Genomic DNA, 19,607 nt, shown 5'->3' with positions numbered 1-19,607 from the left:
GTCACCCTCTCTTCTCCCTTAGTTAGGCAACAAGTATGGAACAGCTGGGACTCTGAAGACCAATTTGGAAGCCACTGCTAGGTTCTTAGACAATTTCTATCATCCATTCACTACAGACCACTGAATCATTTCTCTCATGCAGTCCTTATCCATTCTCTTCCTTCCTATAAAGCAATAACCACTCCTACAAAATATAAATCAGAACTTATTCTTTGAAAACAAATGCTGAGATTGTCGACCTTCCTCATCATTCCTACGTGTTCCCTGTTCAGAATTAACCATGACTTATCTGCTTTTCAACAACTCATAATCTATATATTCTTTCATATCCTGAAATGTGTAATTTTCCTCCGTCTGGCTAATAAATACTATTGGTGGAAATTCTCAGTGATTATTTTATAAGCGGCATGGGGACCGATGAGTGGGGAAAAAAGAAGCAGGACCAGGCAAGACAGACAAAATTTCCAACTACAAACCACTACAAGTTTCATTTAACCCACTGCACTGACCTGAAGAAAGGGAACTTCCTCGAGTCAGTCCTCAGCTCACTTACTCTTACTCACTTACTCAAGTGCCTGGCTCTTGCACTTCCATTTACAGCCTCACTTAGCCAACCCTCCTCGCTGATGTCTGGACCTAATAGTTAATGGCGAATCAATCGCACACCAGTTATGTTTTAAAGAGGCATTTATTTTGGGGCGTAAACTTACATGCACATAAATCGTCAGGAAAGGAGCCTAGTCGCTGGAGCAGGAGCCGGAACCAAAAGGCCGAGCCGAGGCTTGCTGCTCTTCTTTTAAAGAGAAATATACCACACCCCAGTGAGCTGGTATTTCAGTGGCTATTAGCTGACGGAGCAGAAGGCGCTCCCGCAGCATTGTGGGCTCGTGCTTCAGCGACTATTGGCTGAAGCAGCAGAAGGTACTCCCGCAGCACCTCCCCCTTTTGTTTAAGTAAGAGAGTTCTAAGCCTACTATGAAATTATATACAGTAAGTACAAACCTACACAATTATATACAATAAGTACAAATATCCTATTCTAACTAGCTAAAGTCTTGTATAATAAATAACTTGGCCAAGTCATGAGAGGAAAGTAGCTACATTTATCTAGTCTTCAACCCCATAGAAGATCCAAGAAGGGAAATAATGTTACCCGAGTAATTAGGAAGTGCAGTCAAAGAACTTCCAAAACATGCAACAAATCACAGAGACAACTGGCTACCTGGGCAATCACCAAAGACCTGTTTGCAGTGTTGAAGCAACCAACTTTGACTAAGGCCTAGAAAAACTGACAGATTATTTTTAACAGGCAAGAGATTTTTCAAAACCATCTTACCCTGTCTTGGCAAGATTTAACAGTTCTGTTTATCCATTTCCGAATTTTATCCATTTCCGGATTTTAACAGGCAAGAGATTTTTCAAAACCATCTTACCCTGTCTTGGTAAGATTTGACAGTTCTGCTTATCCATTTCCGGATACCGTGTATTTGTCAGTAGCTGAAGTATGAGCAGTTCCTTGCCAAGAGGCCAGTTTTGTCAAGAAGACAAGCTCCAAGTGGAGTGTCTTTGGTGCTCATCAATCTCTCGGGAATAGGTCGGTGTTGCCAGGAGTGATTGTGTCTCACTACACAGAACTCTAAGATTAAATTAAATGCCATTTTCTGCAGCTCTTTGAAGAGGTTGAAGACTATTTATATATAATCTCTATGTATCTCAAGAACCTGATTAGTCTAACCATAAATATGACAGACATAGATGACTATTCTTAACATGTATCTAACTTAAAGACTAAGAGAATAAACAACTGCAATAAATGAGGACAATGACCTCCAAATGTAAACAATAAATATCAATACATAAACAATATATGAGTATCTTAATCAGAAGTAGAAATGTACACTGCAATGTGGTATACATATATCAATGCAATATATATCAATACATAAAAAATGTTTTAAACAGGTATAAGCATGCATACATACAATATTCAATATAATTTAACTTTGTATCCATATATAAAAATCTATGCCGATGTAATTATCTATAAACAATAACTCACAAATACCATTATTATCTATCCAATTTTCCCTCTTTTTTTTTTCAAAAAGATCCCTGAGCTTATAAAATTCCTTTCCCAACTTTCAACCATATACTAATTATAATCAATCCCTAAATATTGTTCCTAAACCTGAGGATAAACTTTGCTGAGAGAGGGGACATCGTCCTCTAGAGTTACTTCCAGCTGTCATGGGGGTGAGGTTCTTTCTGGAGGATCCTGTGAAAGTAAAATGATGGTTAAATTTCAAGACCAATGTCTTTTAAAATTGCAAACAGTCTCTGAGTATTTTGTGGAGGTCTGGCCAGAATGTTGTTCAAGATGTGCACCATTTCAGCTAACCAAGTTGGAATCATCTGTGCAGCTGATACCCAAAACAGGACTTGTAGTAGCACTATCAGTATCATGACGTTATATCAACCAAGTGGAGTTGTTGTTACGGGGGTCCCATCTTCTTCCTGGAAACTTCAAATGTCAGTGCAGAAAAAACTCATTGTTCATTGTAGAAAACTTAAACATTAATTATATAGACATATACAAACATATATTCAATGAAAGGTATGATAGACATATTCAATGAAAAGTATGATAGATATGAAGAAAAGCAAAGATGTTTTCTAAACTCATATTTCTTTCTGTCTCATATCATGGCTCTTGACATAAGACAGAAACTCCAGAAACTCTGGGTTTTTCTCCTAACAACAGGCTTGGAATTAGAGAGGGACCGAGCCAAGAGTCCAACTCCAAAACCAGCTCTATAAATTCAGAAATATGATTTAGTATATTCCAGAGCTTCATACTCACAGAACCTATTCAGTTTTCTTGATAATCCATATTGGGTAGTTATTTTTCCATCTGTCAGTATTCAAACATCCAGGGTCCTTTGAATTTTTCAAAGACAAGTGTTTTCCTGTGGAGATAAGAACAGAACCCTGTCCCCATTCTAAGTTTTTCTTACCACCTGAATGGTTATCATCATTGTAGATGCTCTCATTTCTCCTTTCCAAGAGGTTTCTTCTCTTCAAATCTAACCTTTATTAATTTTGATGGTATCCACAATTTTTCTTCTCCTGTGGAAACAAGAGCAAAACCCCTTCCCCAATGTAGCACATCTCCTGGCTTCCATTGAGAGGTCAGCACATCCTTGATATAAACCGGCTGATTTAGTTCAGCAGACTTTTCCATTATCCAGTCTCTTTCTGCCGCTGTTGTTCCCTTCTCATTAGCGTTAAGAAAATTCAAGGTTAATAAGGCATTATGTAATCTATTTCTGGGGGCATTTTCCACCCCTTTCTGTTTATTTAATATATCCTTTATAGTTCGATTTGATCTTTCTATGACTGCTTGACCTGTAGGATTGTATGGTATACCTGTAACATGCTTAATATTATAATAAGCAAAAAACCGTTTCATTTTCCTAAAGACATAAGCTGGACCATTATCTGTTTTTATTTGTGCAGGTATACCCATAATGGCCATAACTTCTAATAAATGTGTGATTACTGAGTCAGCTTTTTCTGAGCATAAAGCAGTTGCCTACCGAAAGCCTGAGTAAGTGTCAATGGTGTGATGTACATATTTTAATTTTCCAAATTCTGCAAAGTGGAAGACATCCATCTGCCAGATTTCATTCCTTTGAGTACCCTTCAGGTTAGCCCCTGCAGGTAGTGGTGTTTGGTTATATAAAGAGCAAATAGGGCATCTCTTTACAATCTCCTTAGCTTGTTGCCAGGTAATGGAAAACTCTTTCTTTAAACCTTTGCTATTGATGTGATGTTTTTTATGAAATTCTGAGGCCTGCAACATGCTTCCAATCAATAATTGATCAATTTCTGCATTACCTTGTGCTAGAGGACCTGGCAGACCCGTATGGGACCGGATGTGTGTTATGTACATGGGGCAAAGCCTATTCCTGATTATGTCTTGTACCTGGATAAACAATGAAGTCAACTCTGTATCATCTGGTATAAATTCAGCAGTTTCAATATGCAAGATAACTCTTTCTGCATATTGTGAATCTGTAACAATATTAAGAGGTTCTTTAAAATCACTTAGCACCATAAGAATGGCATATAATTCTGCCTTCTGGACAGAAGTATAAGGGCTTTGTTCCACCTTACTCAATTCATCTGATTTGTAACCAGCCTTCCCTGATTTATTAGCATCAGTATAAAATGTATGGGCTCCAGTTATTGGAGCATCACGTACAATTCGAGGAAGAATCCAAGAAGTTCTCTTTATAAGGTTAAGTCTACTGCTTTTTGGATAGTTGCTATTAATTTCTCCCAAAAAATTAGCACAAGCCCTTTGCCATGGTTCATTGTCTTCCCATAACTTTTTTATTTCATCAGTAGTGAAAGGCACTATAATTTCTGCTGGGTCTATACCTGCTAGTTGACGAAGTCTCAGTTTACCTTTTATAATTAATTCAGAGACCTTTTCTATATAAGTTTTCAATTTTTACCTGGTTTGTGTGGTAAAAAGATCCATTCCAAAATAGTATCTTCCCTCTGCATCAAAATTCCCGTAGGAGAAATTCTGGAAGGCAATATGACTAGAATGCAACTAAGATTTGGATCCACCCTATCTACATGTGCCTCCTGCAATTTTTCCTCAACCATGGTCAGTTCCTTTCCTGCTTCAGCTGTTAATTCTCTGGGACTATTCAAATCTTTGTCACCATCTAAGGTTTTGTTTAAGTGAATTATTAGATCAGGTGTTATCCCAACAGCTGGTCGTAGACTGGAAATGTCTCCTAACAATCTCTGAAAATCATTAAGAGTCTGTAACCAGTCTCTTCTAATTTGTGCCTTTTGTATCCTAATTTTCTGTAAACCTATTCTATAACCTAGGTAATTAACAGAATCTCCTCTTTGAATCTTTTCAGGAGCAATTTGTAATCCCCATTTAGGCAAAATTATCTTTACTTTCTCAAACATTCTTTCTAAAGTATCTATGTTTGAATCAGATAGCAAAATGTCATCCATGTAATGGTATATTACGGATTTAAGGAATTGCTTACATATTATTTCCAATGGCTGACTTACAAAGTATTGACACAGGCTGGGGCTATTGAGCATTCCCTGTGGGAGGACAGTCCACTGGTATCTCCTAGTAGGTTGGAAGTTATTATAAGCAGGCACTGTGAAGGCAAATTTTTCTCTATCCTTTTCTTGTAATGGTATGGTAAAGAAGCAATCCTTCAAGTCAATAACTATAAGAGGCCATCCTCTGGGTAACAGAGAAGGCAGAGGAAGTCCAGACTGTAGAGGGCCCATAGGTTGAATTACCTTGCTGACAGCCCTTAGATCTGTCACCATTCTCCATTTGCCAGATTTCTGTTTTACAACAAACACAGGAGAATTCCAAGAGTTAGTGGACTCCTCAATATGTTGAGCATCTAATTGCTCCTGTACCATTTGTTCTAAAGCCTGCAATTTATCTTCAGCTAAAGACCATTGTTTAACCCATATTGGCTTTTCAGTTAGCCATTTTAAAGGTAGGGCTATAGGTACTTCTAAAGGTTTGTTAGTTGTTTTATATTCTTGTACAGCCTGAATGGCTGGCAACCTTTGTGCATAGTACTTTATTACATCCTTCCCAGAATCATGACTTCCTGAGACTGCAGGAATGTTAATCTGGGTATTCCAGTGTTGTAGCAGGCCACGGCCCCATAAATTTATTGCAATATCAGCTACATATGGCCTTTACTTTCCTCTTTGACCTTCTGACCCAATACAGTGAACCCATCTCGTGCATTGTTTAACTCGAGATATGGTTCCAATTCCTAGTAATTAAACATCTGCCTCTTGAAGAGGCCAATTTGGATGCCAAGATTCTGGAGTGATGATACTCACATCGGCTCCTGTGTCTATCAAGCCAACGATCACAATTCCATTTATACATACTCTCAGCTTTGGTCTATCATCATTTATGGAAGTTTGCCAAAATACACGTTTCTTATTTCCTAATTGAATTTCTGACTTATCCTCCAAATTTGCATCATTTAGAACCGTATGATCTTGTACAGAAGCTTCTAGAGTTTTTAATTTTCCTGGTGTGACATGTCCTCCACGGTTACTGGGAATGACTGGGCCACTTTTGGCTTGGGGGCCTGCGAGAGGCCCCTCAGCGAGTTTCCCGATGGTATCAGGTTGCCTTGTCGGTCTGTTGTTGACCTGCATTCATTCGTCCAATGTCTTCCTTTACCACACCTCCTACATATATCTGAAGGCCAAAGTTTCCTATTCCTGCCATTCCCAGATGAAGTGTTATTCCTAGAAATACCTTGCCTGCAATCCCTTTTTAGATGTCCAAATTTACCACAATTAAAACATTTGGCAGGTTGATGTCCCCTCATCGCTTTAGAAATTGCTTCTCCTACCCAAGATTTGTCATCGTAATTAAAGGTCTGAAAATTCATGGTATGCTGGATCCATTCATCCATAGGTGCTGATCTAGACCTTAAAGGCCCAATTATCTTTTTGCAGTCTAAGTTTGCATTTTCAAAAGCCAGTGATTCAAGAATTAGTCGTCTAGCTTCTGGGTCTGTTATTCCTGTGTTCAGAGCCTTAATTAATTTTTGCAAAAAGTCAGTATAGGGTTCTCCCTGTCCCTGCCTAACCCTAGTATATGACTTTACCTTTCTTCCTGGCTCTGGTAATCTACCCCAGGCATTTAAAGCTGCCTTGTGGCACAGAGACAATACTTCATCATCATAAAGAGCTTGGACCTGTGGATCAGCATAAGCTCCTACGCCAAAAATTTGATCCTGTGAAACCTCTACACCTTTTGCTCTTCCTTGCTTGTTCCATATGTTTGTATTCTTCCTTGAAATAAACTCCAAACATCAAGGAAGGTCCATCTTCGAGGACCGCTGAAGCTAACTGTGAGAAATCGTGGGAGATAGCCCTGATATTAGAAGCCCAAGTCCTTATCATTTCCTTAACAAATGTAGAGTGCAAGCCATAATTAACAACGGCTTGCTTAATTTCCTTTAGGTCATTCATACCTACTGGCGTCCATCTAGATTCTTTGACTCCCTTTGAGCCTTTAGAAGTTGATGTTTTGTCAGAATAAATTACAGGGTATGTTGCTAAAACCCTGGGTAAGCCGGTTCTAACAGGTGGTGGTGGCATTGTATCCTGCCCTTGTGTCTTCTCACCCGGATCATCAGTTCCAATAATTTTTTCAATCATTTCAAATCTTTGTGTCATCATCTCTCTTAAATCCTGAATCTCCTGACCTGCATGTGTTTCTAGTGATTTCACTAAGGTATCAAATTTTTGGTCCCCATTCTGCACTTGTGATTCCAAGGTCTTAATGGTTCCTTTTAAAGATAATATCTCCTCCTTGAACTGCCCCTGGATATCATGTAAATTGCCATCCTGGAGGTATATTATGTCTGTTACCTTATGAAAACTCTGTGATAACTTTTCAAAGTCAAATTCAACAGCTTGGATCCTTTCAGGTAATTTCTTAGTGCCCTTAGATAAGGAGTCAATTTTGCCTATCATAGTATTAATCCTATCAATTAATGCCACATATTTCCACAACGATATAACATTAAGAAGGAAACTAAAACCTAATAACCAGTAAATTGAGGTACCTCCATAGGCATATAGGCCACTTGTGATTTCTACCAAAGTGGCAGCAAAAGCTGCAGCTAGAGTCCCATTAAAAAAGAAACCTGTGTTATGGGGAAGGAAATATACAAAACAGTGTAGTTATTGTTCTGTATGAACTCTGATGCACACATGGAGTGAGCGAAGGTATAATAATGCTATCACCCTCCCATAAAGTCTTGCCTAACATGTCTTTCTCAAGCAGGTGCAAGTGTTATATTACATGTCATCCTCCTAGCATTCAGTTTCCCTGTGTTCCTTTTAAAATCTAAGTTCAACAACGTAATGACTATGCTTGATCCTTACTCAGAAATCAGCATGTTTAGTAAACATTTAGAAATACTTGTTTAATAAACCATTGATGAATAAGCATGGGAATATGTAGGTATGCAAAGAAACAGAGGCATTTTTCTGTTGTTTTTAACTCTTTTTTGTACATAGCATTAAATTAAATTGTTGTTTTACTTCAGCTCTTATGTTTGCATTACAGGACCTTCTGGGCGGGGGGGAGGGGAGGTTTGATGAGTCAAGGTTCATGTAGCCCAGGTTCCTGCTTCAGCTTCCTATATTTTATGAATACCAGCACTAACCACCACACCCAACATACTGCAAACTCTTACTACAATTCTCCTGAAAGTGTTAGGGGACACACTAAATTATAGAACAAAAGGCTCACTTCTTAAACTTGAAAAGCAAGAATCCCATGTCACTTCCAACCAACTCAACATTATCAACCCTCCAATGCCCTGCTTATAAATCTGTCCTTCAATCTTACAAGACAGTTACAGTTCCAATTCTGTAGTTACCTTGTCCAGTATGTGAGATCCACCCCCAAATCGCTCTGTGGTAAAAGAATCCAGGCAGACACACTCAGATTGTAGAGAACTATTTATTGTGAACTTGTCAACAGAAGTGTGGTCTTGAGTGGTACCAAGACCAAGTGGATGCTTGGGCCTTGCACCAAAATGTAAGGACTTAGGTCCTTCCCACGTTCTTTTCTATGAGGTCAGTATGGTTGGTTTTATATTAAGGTCTTTGATCCATTTGGGCTTGAGTTTTGTGTATGATGATAGTTATGGATCTATTTGCATTTTCCTACATGTTGATATCAAGTTATGTCAGCACCATTTGTTAAATATGCTTTCTTTTCCCATTTCATATTTTTTGATTCTTTGTCAAAAATTAGGTGTTCGTAGCTGTGTAGATTGATATCTGGGTTTTCAGTTTGATTCCATTGGTTCTCCTGTTTGTTTTTTATGCCAATACTAGGCTGTTTACATTACTGTAGCTCTGTAGTAGAGTCTGAAGTCAGGGATTGTGATGCCTCCAGAAGTTCATTTGAACATATTGGCACAGGAGACAGCTTCCTAAATATAACCCCAGTAGCACAAATATTGAGAAAAATAATTGATAAATGGGACCTCCTGAAACTTGTAAGTTTGTAAAAAGACAAAAATGGCAGCCTACAGATTGGGAAAAGATCAGACAAAGTACTGATCTCCATAATATACAAAGAATTCAAGAACCTTGACATCAAAAGAACAAATAATCCAATAAAAAATGGGGTACAGACAAAAATAGAAATTTCTCAACAGAAAAATCTCAAATGGCTAAAGGACACTTAAGGAAATGTTCAACATCCTTAGCCATCAGAGAAATGCAAATCAAAACAACTCTAAGATTTCATCTTACACTTCTAAGAATGGCCAAGATCAAAAACACTAATGACAGCTTATGCTGGAGAAGATGTGAGGTAAGAGGAACACTCCTGCTGTTGGGAATTGCTGGTGGGAATGCAACTTGTACAGCCATTTTGAAAATCTGTATGGCAATTTCTCAAAAAATAAGGAAACAATATACCTCAAGACCCAGCAATACTGCTATTGGGTGTATACCCAAAAGAGTCTCAATCATACCACAAGGACAAGTGCTCAACTATGTTTATAGCAGCAACCTGGAAACAATGTAAATGCCCCTCAACACAAGAATGGATGAAGAAAATGTGGTACAGTTACACAATGGAGTACTACACAGTGATAAAAAATGACATCTTGAAATTAGCAGGAAAATGGATGAATCTAGAAAAAAGAACATATTGAGTGAGATAACCCAGACAAAGAAAGACAAATGTAATATGCACTCAGTCATAAGTGACTTCTAGACATAAAGCAAAGAAAAACCAGCCTACAGTCCACAACCCCAACATCCTAGACAACCAAGAGGACCCTAAGAAATATATACCTAGATCTACATAGGAAGGAGAAAAAGACAAGATCTACTGGATAAATTGGAAGTGTGTGGGGGGTCACGGGAGAGGGTAAAAAGGTAGAGGGAAAAAGGAGGGGAGCAGACAAAAATGAATAACTCAATAAAAACAATAAAAACGATAAGGACTTATGTAGGGGTGGGTATTAAGGTCCCTTCATCCAGGATGGAATATATTTGTTTTATCTTAGGCTAATAGTCAGGTACACTCCTGTTTTTGAGGTCATAAAGTTCAACACATCATTCTAGTGGTTTTTTTTTTCCTTTCTGTTCAAGGTATGTTGGGATGTTGCTAGACAACTTGGCCAGCCTTACCTAGGTGCCATCAAACTGTTTACAGACCACAATGGCTGCTATCATATCAAGTTACAACTATATGATTTCACTGTTATATCATGACACCTTCATTCCCTCTTATTCTTCCTCCTCAGATAGCAAGTAAGTTCCTTTTAATCTGTGGAGACCCCCAGCTTTTGCTATGCACCCCTACCCTTTTCTTCTTCCCTGCCCATCTTGTGGATGGGATTTTCTGTACCCATAAGCCATGTTCCCTGTACAGCCCCAGTAGCTACCACGCTGTGCTATAAAACCACTTTCCCTGCACCTCTCTTGCCATCCTCCATCAAGGTAGTCATTAACAGATGCACATCCATGGAATGGATTAGGTATTTGAGTTGTAACATATTACTTAGTAATTATTCAATAGGTATCAAATGAGTAGGTGAACAAAGGCCCAGCCATTAGCAGCATCAATTGCTTGGTATTGCTTTGTCAGTACTAGATTTTATTCATGTTCTCTTAATAAAAATAACAAATTTGCATTACCACATTGAGTATGGACTGTCTTCTGTGTTTGCAATTTGGGAAGGCAAAATAAAACCTTGTTATTTAAATGTGCATTTTTATTATAAATGAAATTTATTTTTCCCTCAGGATTAATCATCATCTATATGTCTTTATGGAATCATCTACTTTTTGCCCTTTTTTATATTTTTATTAGCATATTCAATTTTCTGGTTATTAATAAAATTTCTCTGGACAATAAAAAAAAAAAAGAAACCTGCCATTTTACCTTTCAGCCACCAGATGGGGATGTCTCCGAGTCGCGACTGAAACCACTGTAGGCCTCAGGACAAATCCTGTTTTAAAATCTGCTCTGTTATTTGTTCAAAAACTGGGGAAAATGAGTCAATTGAGAGGTCAGATGTACACAGAGAGAAAATCCAGAGGCCAGGCACAGAGCACAAAAGGTCAGAGAGCTTCTAGTGGCCAATAAACAAGGCAGCCTGGCCTACCCCGGCCGGGCTCTCCTGCCCTGCCGCTCTGTTCAACCCGATGCAGAGGGTCGTGACACAGTCACTGCGCTGTTGCTAAAGAGGCCTAGTGCTTTGGGCCCCATGTCCCTGTGCTGGGATTAAGGGTCAAGCTGCTTGCAGCGCTCCCAATCAGTTATGGCGGATGGCAGGGGTTTCAAACAGCTTGCTTGAACTTCAAAGGGAGCTTGCGCTGTGAGCTCTTTGACTCACGTTGCAAGGAAAAATTTAAAAATGTGTGCAGAACAGGGCAAAGTAGGCCATCAGAGACTGTCCAGACCTGTGTATTCTGGGAGGCGTGGAGGTTATGACTGAGGGAGGGCTCGTGCCAGGCCGAGTTGGCCAAGCCAAGCTGGCGGCAGGTAGCCAGTCAGAGGCCGAGCTGAGCCGGGGGGTGTGGGGTGTGGGGTGGTTCTTAAACCAAACGCTGAGCGCCAAATAATGGTGAATCAATCCCACACCAGTTATGTTTTAAAGGGGCATTTATTTTGGGGCGTAAACTTACATGCACATAAATCGTCAGGAAAGGAGCCTAGTCGCTGGAGCAGGAGCCGGAACCAAGAGGCCGAGAGAAGCTTGCTGCTCTTCTTTTAAAGAGAAATATACCACGCCCCAGTGGGCTGGTATTTCAGCGGCTATTGGCTGACGGAGTGGAAGGCACTCCCGCAGCACTGTGGGCTCGTGCTTCAGCGACTATTGGCTGAAGCAGCGGAAGGTACTCCCGCAGCAATAGTCAATGTCTAGAGAAGTCTTCCTACAAGAAGGAATGATTACAGGGCCACTCCAGAATAAAGACTCTTTGTTGCACACATAAAGAATACTGCAGCTGTTTATTTTTTCACCATGATTTCTACGGTTCTTTACACGTACTTTTTGCTTTAAAAAAATGTCTTTAAAAGAAAATGTCTTTTTCTTTGGTTCTGTAGGAACTTTTGATGTTTTACTACTTTCTCTTCATTTTGGAGGCACTATAAACATGTTAGTTATTACTGTTTATTTCCTACCAGTCTAAGCTATCTGCACATTTCCTGAAGTAACTTTCAAGCTAGGGGAGGAAGTAGAAAATATAGGGTGGATGGATGGCACATAGTCGGAGGAATAAAACTAGAAATCTAACTCTGCTTCATTTTAATTTTATAAGCCAAATAAAATATATGCGTAACTTCACAGACACTGAGTTCCATAACTCCAGCACAAACTGTATTTTTAGTTTTAATTCTTCTCTCTTCAGCTTTCTATCATTCCAACCCACACACACCATTTCATCTTGAGGCATCCTGCTCATCATTAGTAAGATACTTTTACACACCCTTACTTTTCTCAAACATTTCTCAGCTTGAAATTTCCTTCCCCCTTCTCACCTGCTAGGTTTTCAATTTACTTAAATTCTAAATCCAGTAATAGTTATCTCTTTTTCAAAAAATGCTTGTGAGGTGCTGGAGAGATAACTCATCAGTTAAAAGTGCACACTGCTCCTGTAGAGGACCGAAGCTTACTTCCTAGCATCCACAAGCACCTCTAACTCCACCTTCAGAGGACACGACACCTATGATGTCCATGGGCACCTGCACACACATGCGTAGATATACACACATACAGATAATTAAGAACTATATATGTCTTTTTTTTCTCAAGTTTCTGAAAAACTCCTCCCTGTAAATAGCTGTAAGTTTTCTATAGCATAATCTTTGGATTTTGACTATATAATACTCAGTGTGCAACCACTTGTCTTTCTACATCTATTTGCCTACTTAAGTTATGATGCAAATGGCAAGGGTGGTATTTTGTATTGGAGTATAGAACTCATCAGACAATGGGGTCTCAAAATACTTAGAATTACCATTATTTTTTGTTTCTTTAATGCACTTCTGAGTATTATGCAATATGTTTTATACAGAAACACATATAAAAATATTTACATTATTATATAATACTATTTTGGTGAACACAGCTAACGTTATTGATAAATTTCTCTGAAAACACAGTCCAATCAAATAGGTTTGATTTAATATGTAATACCTAAAATTGGACATTTTATAAATATAAAAATTCTCATTCTTATTGCTAGGCATGGTGGCGCACTCCTTTAAAATCAGCACTCTAGATGCAGAGCAGGCCGATCTCTGTGAATTCGAGGACAGTCTGGTCTACAAGAGTTAGTTCCAGAACAACCAGAGCTGTTACGCAGATAAAACCTATCCCAAAAAAAACCAAACCAGAGCAGCCCTCGGAGATCCTGTGGATCTGTGTCTTGCCTCAACAGTGTTTGGACAGAACAGACCCGGGGCCTACCTTTGTTAGCTTCCACCTCATCTGCAGGCGCAGCCTCCGGGACCATCTTATTGCTGCCTTCAGCTCCCAGGGCCAGCCAGCACCGTCTCTTTGCGGGTAGCTCCAGACTGCATTTCAGCCATGACCTCGCAGGTTCATCAGAATTATTCCACCGAAGTGGAGGCTGCCGTGAACCGCCTGGTCAACCTGTACCTGCGGACCTCCTACACCTACCTCTCGCTGGACTACTATTTTGATTGGGATGACGTGGCTCTGGAGGGTGTAGGCCACTTCTTCCGCGAATTGGCCAAGGAAAGCATCTCCTCAAGTTGCAGAACGATCATGGAGGCCATGCACTCTTTCAGGATGTGCAGAAGCCAACTCAAGATGATTGGGGTAAAACCCAGGAGGGCATGGAAGCTGCCCTGGCCTTGGAGAAGAACTTGAACCAGGCCCTCTTGGATCGTCATTCCCTGGGCTCTGCTAGCACAGATCCTCATCTCTGGACTTCCCTGAAAACCACTTCCTGGATGAGGAGGTCAAGGTCATCAAGAAGATGGGCAACCACCTGACCAACCTCCGCAGGTTGGCTGCTGGGCCCCAGGCATCTCTGGGCGAGTACCTCTTTGAGCGGCTCACTCTGAAGCATGACTAGGAGGCCTCTCCTTCCGAGGGGCTCCCACCTCTGCTCTGCACCAGCCAGCCTCAGGATCTTCACCCCAACCTCTCAAGAAGTCACTGGGCAGCTTTGTAACGCCCGGGAGCCCCTCTCAAGTCTTGGACCAAGTTGTTTTTTTTTAAAAAAAAAAAAAATTTTAAATAGAAATTTATTTTCTTCTGATTCTTCAATTTATTTTTAGACACAGTATTAAGAATTAACCATTCTAGTTATACCATTGGTTAAAAACTGTAATTTTCTTTCTGGAAACAGATCAGCTGTTTAACAATCTGAGTATGCGCTGAGCTCTATGCTACTCCAAGGACAATGTCCCCTCCAGGAGCGCTACACACTTACTACACATCATAATACAGTATTAAATCTCCTGAGAACTTCTTTTTAGTGTTAATATCACATTTATGATACAATTTAAAAACTTATTTCTAAGAAAGGCAAATTGGGTTTAAAAAGAATTGCATCATGAAATACAACCAGCTAGCTATTAAGGGTCCTTGATCAGCATCCCCAGTTAGAGGGCCAGCTATGAGCACAAAGAGAACAAATAGGAAACTCACTCAATGAACACACTGTCCTTACCTTTCTGAACGCTCTGGGAAAAGAAACTCATAATTCTTACTTGAAAATGTCATATGAGAGGAGTTCATCTTCTCAGAATTAACTTTTTTCTCAAAAACCTAGAGGAGTAAGAAAGGAAAAAAATTATAGGTACAATTTTAGGATAATATAGTTAAAAGAAATATGGTTGCTATTGTCTTAAACATAGTAAGATCTTTAATGATTGAATTAAAATCATAATCACCCAGTATTATTTAACTCTAAAAACATCACTTCAATGTACATTCACCTAGTAAATACTTCCAATTTTCTAAAACAGAGTAGATTTTTAATACCATTAAATAATTAGTATTCACCAATCATATATATTTATTTGTGTATAAATATTTTATTTTAAATAATTATAATTAATATTTAATACATTAAATACAAAAATACACATAGACTACTCAGGCTACCTAAAGTTAATAAAAATTAGCTTCATTTTAAAAAAAATTATTACTATAGGCTTTTATGTAAGTGCTTATGACATTTTTATATAATATGAATATAAAATTCTTAATACTACATTTATCTTTACTTTAGTATTTTCAGTAATTCTACATGTGTCCTCACCATGAAATCTTGTACTGCTTAAGGGAAAAATTGTTATTCTTCTTTCATATATTTGTATCATTCTGTATTGTACCTGGCTCACTAGTTGACAAAACTGAATTTAATTAGAGGGATAAAAATCACATAAAGATACCTTTCAAATCACACTTTAAAATAGATAAAATAACATTTTTAAAGACTCAAACTATTCTAGAGGCTGGTGTGAAAGCTCAGGGTTTAAGAACATCTGTTGTTCTTTCAAAGACCCGAGGTTCAGTTCCCAGCATCCATGCAGCAGTTTACAACCCTATAACTCCAACCCTATCAACACCTCTTCTAATGTCTATGGATACAAAGCATGTGCAGACAGTCACATACATGTATGCAGGCAAAACACTCATGCATAAAACAAAATAAATAAATCTTTTAAAACTATTTTAAAGCAAACTATTCTAAATGGCTGAAATTCAATCTGAAGGCTCTATCATGTCTTTGATTGAACAAAATGAGATTAGCTAACAATGCCAAGGCAAAAAGAAACACAATGCCTTATTAAGACACTATGTCTTTGGGCAATTGCTCAGTGAAATCAAATTAATAGCCAAGTAAAGAAAGAGCTGGGTAATTTTTTCTGAAGGTCCTAAGGTTTTTTTTTTTTTACACTGTACACAAGGATATCCTTGCTGGGCAAAGTGAAAATAGCAATATTAGAAGGCCAGGTCTCTGAGCCTCTAGAGCCACATAGCCACGACCAACTACTTCACCTTCATGGGTGGCAGTTTCTTCAGAACTGAAATGAGTAACAGACAAAAATTTATCCATCTTCCAGTATAAAATTTATTACACAATTCCTAGGAGGCAACATCATATTAAAAAAGAAAGCAAGTAGTTACAGTATCAAATTGTCTGGTAAAAATTAGTTAATTCCCCTTACATATTACAGAAACTGTCCAGGAATGTTATGAGATACTACTTAGAAGTAGGAAACATATCAAAAACCCTTCCTAGATGATGCCATAAAATTTAACAAAACCAAAAGCTAAGTCACGAAATATATTCCATTTTAGAAGGACCCAAGCTGAACATGATGGTATAAGCCTGTAAGTACACGTACACAGGAGATGGAGGCAGGGAGAATCAAGAGTTCAAAGCCAGCCTATGCTGCATAAGGAGACCCCTTTCAAAATAAAAATGTACACAGGAATCAAAGTTGTATAAAGATAACTTCTAAAATAATTTTTTTAAAAAAAGAGTTTGAACAGAAGTTTCCTGTATGGATGAGGATTTGAGAGCCAGGGCTGGGCTACTACTCCCCTACAAGTTGTTCAAGGAAGTTGCTGAGACTGCTAAAATAATACAGGCAATTGCCACTGTGGTTGGTTGTCACTACAACTAGATGGTAAAAGACACTAGTGTCTCTTGCTAAAGACATTCAGTCCTCTGGTTGTAAGACATACAGAAATCAAGCTATAACTTAGATGATTAGCCCTCATAGTGCTAGAGAAGTGTAATGGGAAGGTGCTGGGGAGGGATGTCCTCAATACCCTGCTGAGCCACAGACACTGTGTGCTATTCTTCTGACTGGTCAGTTAAGATGTGTTCACTGGTACAATCTCTTCAAGGAGTAGCTAACCACTTTCTGGACAGAACTAAGGACAGCTCCATAGGAGCAACTTCTGTTTTCATAAACCTGGTCAAAAGCCTGTGGCTGAAGAAGTCATAGACCCTAGTAGGGAAGCTACAGTTATGCTTTTGTTAAGAGTATACAATGTGCTCATCAATTATCTTCTCAATAATTATGTTTATTCCCATATGTTAATTAGTTAATTATGTGTTAATTAGTGTTGTTGTGATTGGTCATAGAAGCTTCATTTTTGCAATGGGCAGTAAAAACAGCAGAGTCTCATAACTGGCCAAAGTGCTAAGAGTAAGTGACTGTTGAATGTTTAGCCATAAATGGGACATTTATATCACAATGTTTTCCAAAACTTGAGGAGTGGACCACTGTAGTAGACAGGGCAGAAAGGACAGAACACTGTCTCCTGGGCATGGCACAGACATGGCACTCCTGAGCTCACAGTAGCTATGATAACCTGCGTAAGACTGGACACTCGGCATCCTGCCATGGGAGAAGGAGTTTATAACAAGGCTCACTCTTCCTTGTGGATTTTAAGGGGTTTTGAATTTTTAAATTTATTTATTTTTACTGAATGTGCATTGGTGTTTTGCCATGGGTGCTGAGTTACAGACAGCTGTAAGCTGCCATGTGGGTACTGGGAATTGAACCCAAATCCTCTGGAAAAAGCAGTCGGTGTTCTTAACCTCTGCGTCATCTCTCCAGCCCCTCCGTGAGGATCTATTGGTGTTAAATGGTTGTTGGTACGGTGGTTTGAATGAGAAATGTCACCCATAGGCTCATCTGCACACTTGGTCCCCAGTTGGTGCTGCTATTTGGAGAAGTTATGGAACCACTAGGACATGGAGACTTGCTGGAGGAAATATGTCACTCGCGGCAGATTTTGAAAGTTTATGGCTTCACCCTACTTCCGGTTGGCTCTCTCTGTTTCCTATGATGCAGTTGAGAATGATCTCTTGGTTTCCTGCTCCTGTTGCTTTTACCACCATTATGGACATATATCCCCTTGGAACTCTATGCCCAAAATAAACTCCCTAAGTTACCTTTAGTCGTGATATTTTATCCCAGCAACAAAATAGAACCTTCATCTGGCGATGAATGGAGATAGAGACAGAGAGCCACACTGGAACACTGGACTTAACTCCCTAGGTCCAAACGAGAAGCAGAAGGAGGGAGAACGTGAGCAAGGAAGTCAGGATCAGAGGGAACTTTCATCCGACGATGGATGGAGATTGAGACAGAGTTCCACATTGGAGCACCGGACTGAGCCCCCAAGATCCAAATGAGGAGCAGAAGGAGGGAGAACATGAACAAGGAAGTCAGGACCGCGAGGGGTGCGTTCACCCACTGATACAAGGGGTCTGATCTAATGAGAGCTCACCAAGGCCAGTTGGACTGGAACTGAACGAGAATGTGATCAAACCGGATTCTCTGTGGCTGACAAGGGGGCTGTCTGAGAAGCCATTGATAATGGCACTGGGACTTGTTTCGTCTGCATGTACTGGCTTTTTGGGATCCTAGTCTGCTGTTTGGATGATCACCTTCCCAGACCTGGAGGGAGGAGGGAGGAACTTGAACTTCCCACAGGGCAGGAAACCCTGACTGCTCCTAGGACTGGAGAGGGAGGAGAGGGAGTGGGGGGAGTGCGAGGGTATTGGGAGGAGGGGAGGAAGTGGAAATTTTTATAAAATAATAAAAAAAGAAGTTTTATAAATAAATAAATGATATATGTTTAACTGAAACAAAAAACCAAAAAGATTACTGATACAGAAGTTTGTACCAGAGTGGGAGATTTCTGTGAAGAACCTGACCATATCCACTTTGGAAGGATATAGAGGACTTTAAAACTGTGGACTAGAAAGCAGAACACTGTAAACAGAGATGAACAGGCTATTCTTATTGGAGCCTACAAGACAGCAGCACTGAGAGTAATGCAGAGGGTGAAGGCCCAGCTCTAGAGGCTTCACAGAGGAACAAATACTCTATTAACACCTGGGATAGAGGGTATTCCTATGATATTTGGGCAAAGAGTCTAGCTGTCATCTGCCCATGTCCCTGAGAACTCACCTAAGACTAAATTTTAAAGTAAAGGACTGATCTATTGGGCCAGGGAAACTTTAAGTCTGTAGAACATTAAGTCTACAGAATGATTAATGATTATTCTCATATAGGTCTACAAAGAAAAGGAGCAAGTAAGGCAGAGAAAAACACAAAATGTACAGTTTAGAGAGGGAAAAGGAGTACTAGAAAGCTTAATGTTGCCCTGAAGCTTGTTATACAAAAGAGAATGCTGCTGCTAAAGAGATTAGAGTCATTAAAAGGAGAAACCTAATCTACACTGAAACAATGAGAAGAGTGCCTCGGAAAGATCTCACCTAGCTAAGCTTCTTACTTGTGGGGAAAAAAAAGCATAGAGATAGAACATAATCAAAATGCATTATGTACATGCATGAAAAGGTCATAATGGAACCATTACTCTATTTAATTAATATACGCTAATAAAAAAGAGTCTCCTTGGGACATTCTGTGAAGTTTCTCACTTTAAAATCATCTTTACTTAAAAAAAAAAATCATTCTCCGTACTAACAAACATTGCACTAAGCTAGAGATGCCA

The 19,607-nt window shown here is 39.3% G+C and overlaps 1 protein-coding gene across 3 annotated transcripts in view; it reads right to left on the bottom strand.

Moving 5' to 3' along the window:
- Ptpn20 (protein tyrosine phosphatase non-receptor type 20) overlaps nt 1-19,607 on the bottom strand; it is a 106,484-nt gene that overhangs the window by 55,654 nt on the left and 31,223 nt on the right. For all 3 annotated transcript variants that reach the window (XM_048421429.3, XM_087906259.1, XM_048421431.3), the window contains exon 3: nt 14,785-14,882. In XM_048421429.3, coding sequence (XP_048277386.1) covers nt 14,785-14,882 — 98 coding nt within the window. The remainder of the gene's footprint in view (nt 1-14,784; nt 14,883-19,607) is intronic.

The sequence above is a fragment of the Myodes glareolus genome, chromosome 5, assembly GCF_982192425.1.
Source record: "Myodes glareolus chromosome 5, mMyoGla1.1, whole genome shotgun sequence".
NCBI lineage: Eukaryota > Metazoa > Chordata > Mammalia > Rodentia > Cricetidae > Myodes > Myodes glareolus.
Note: the sequence above shows the minus strand (reverse complement) of the source record. Positions and strands in the feature narration are given on the sequence as shown.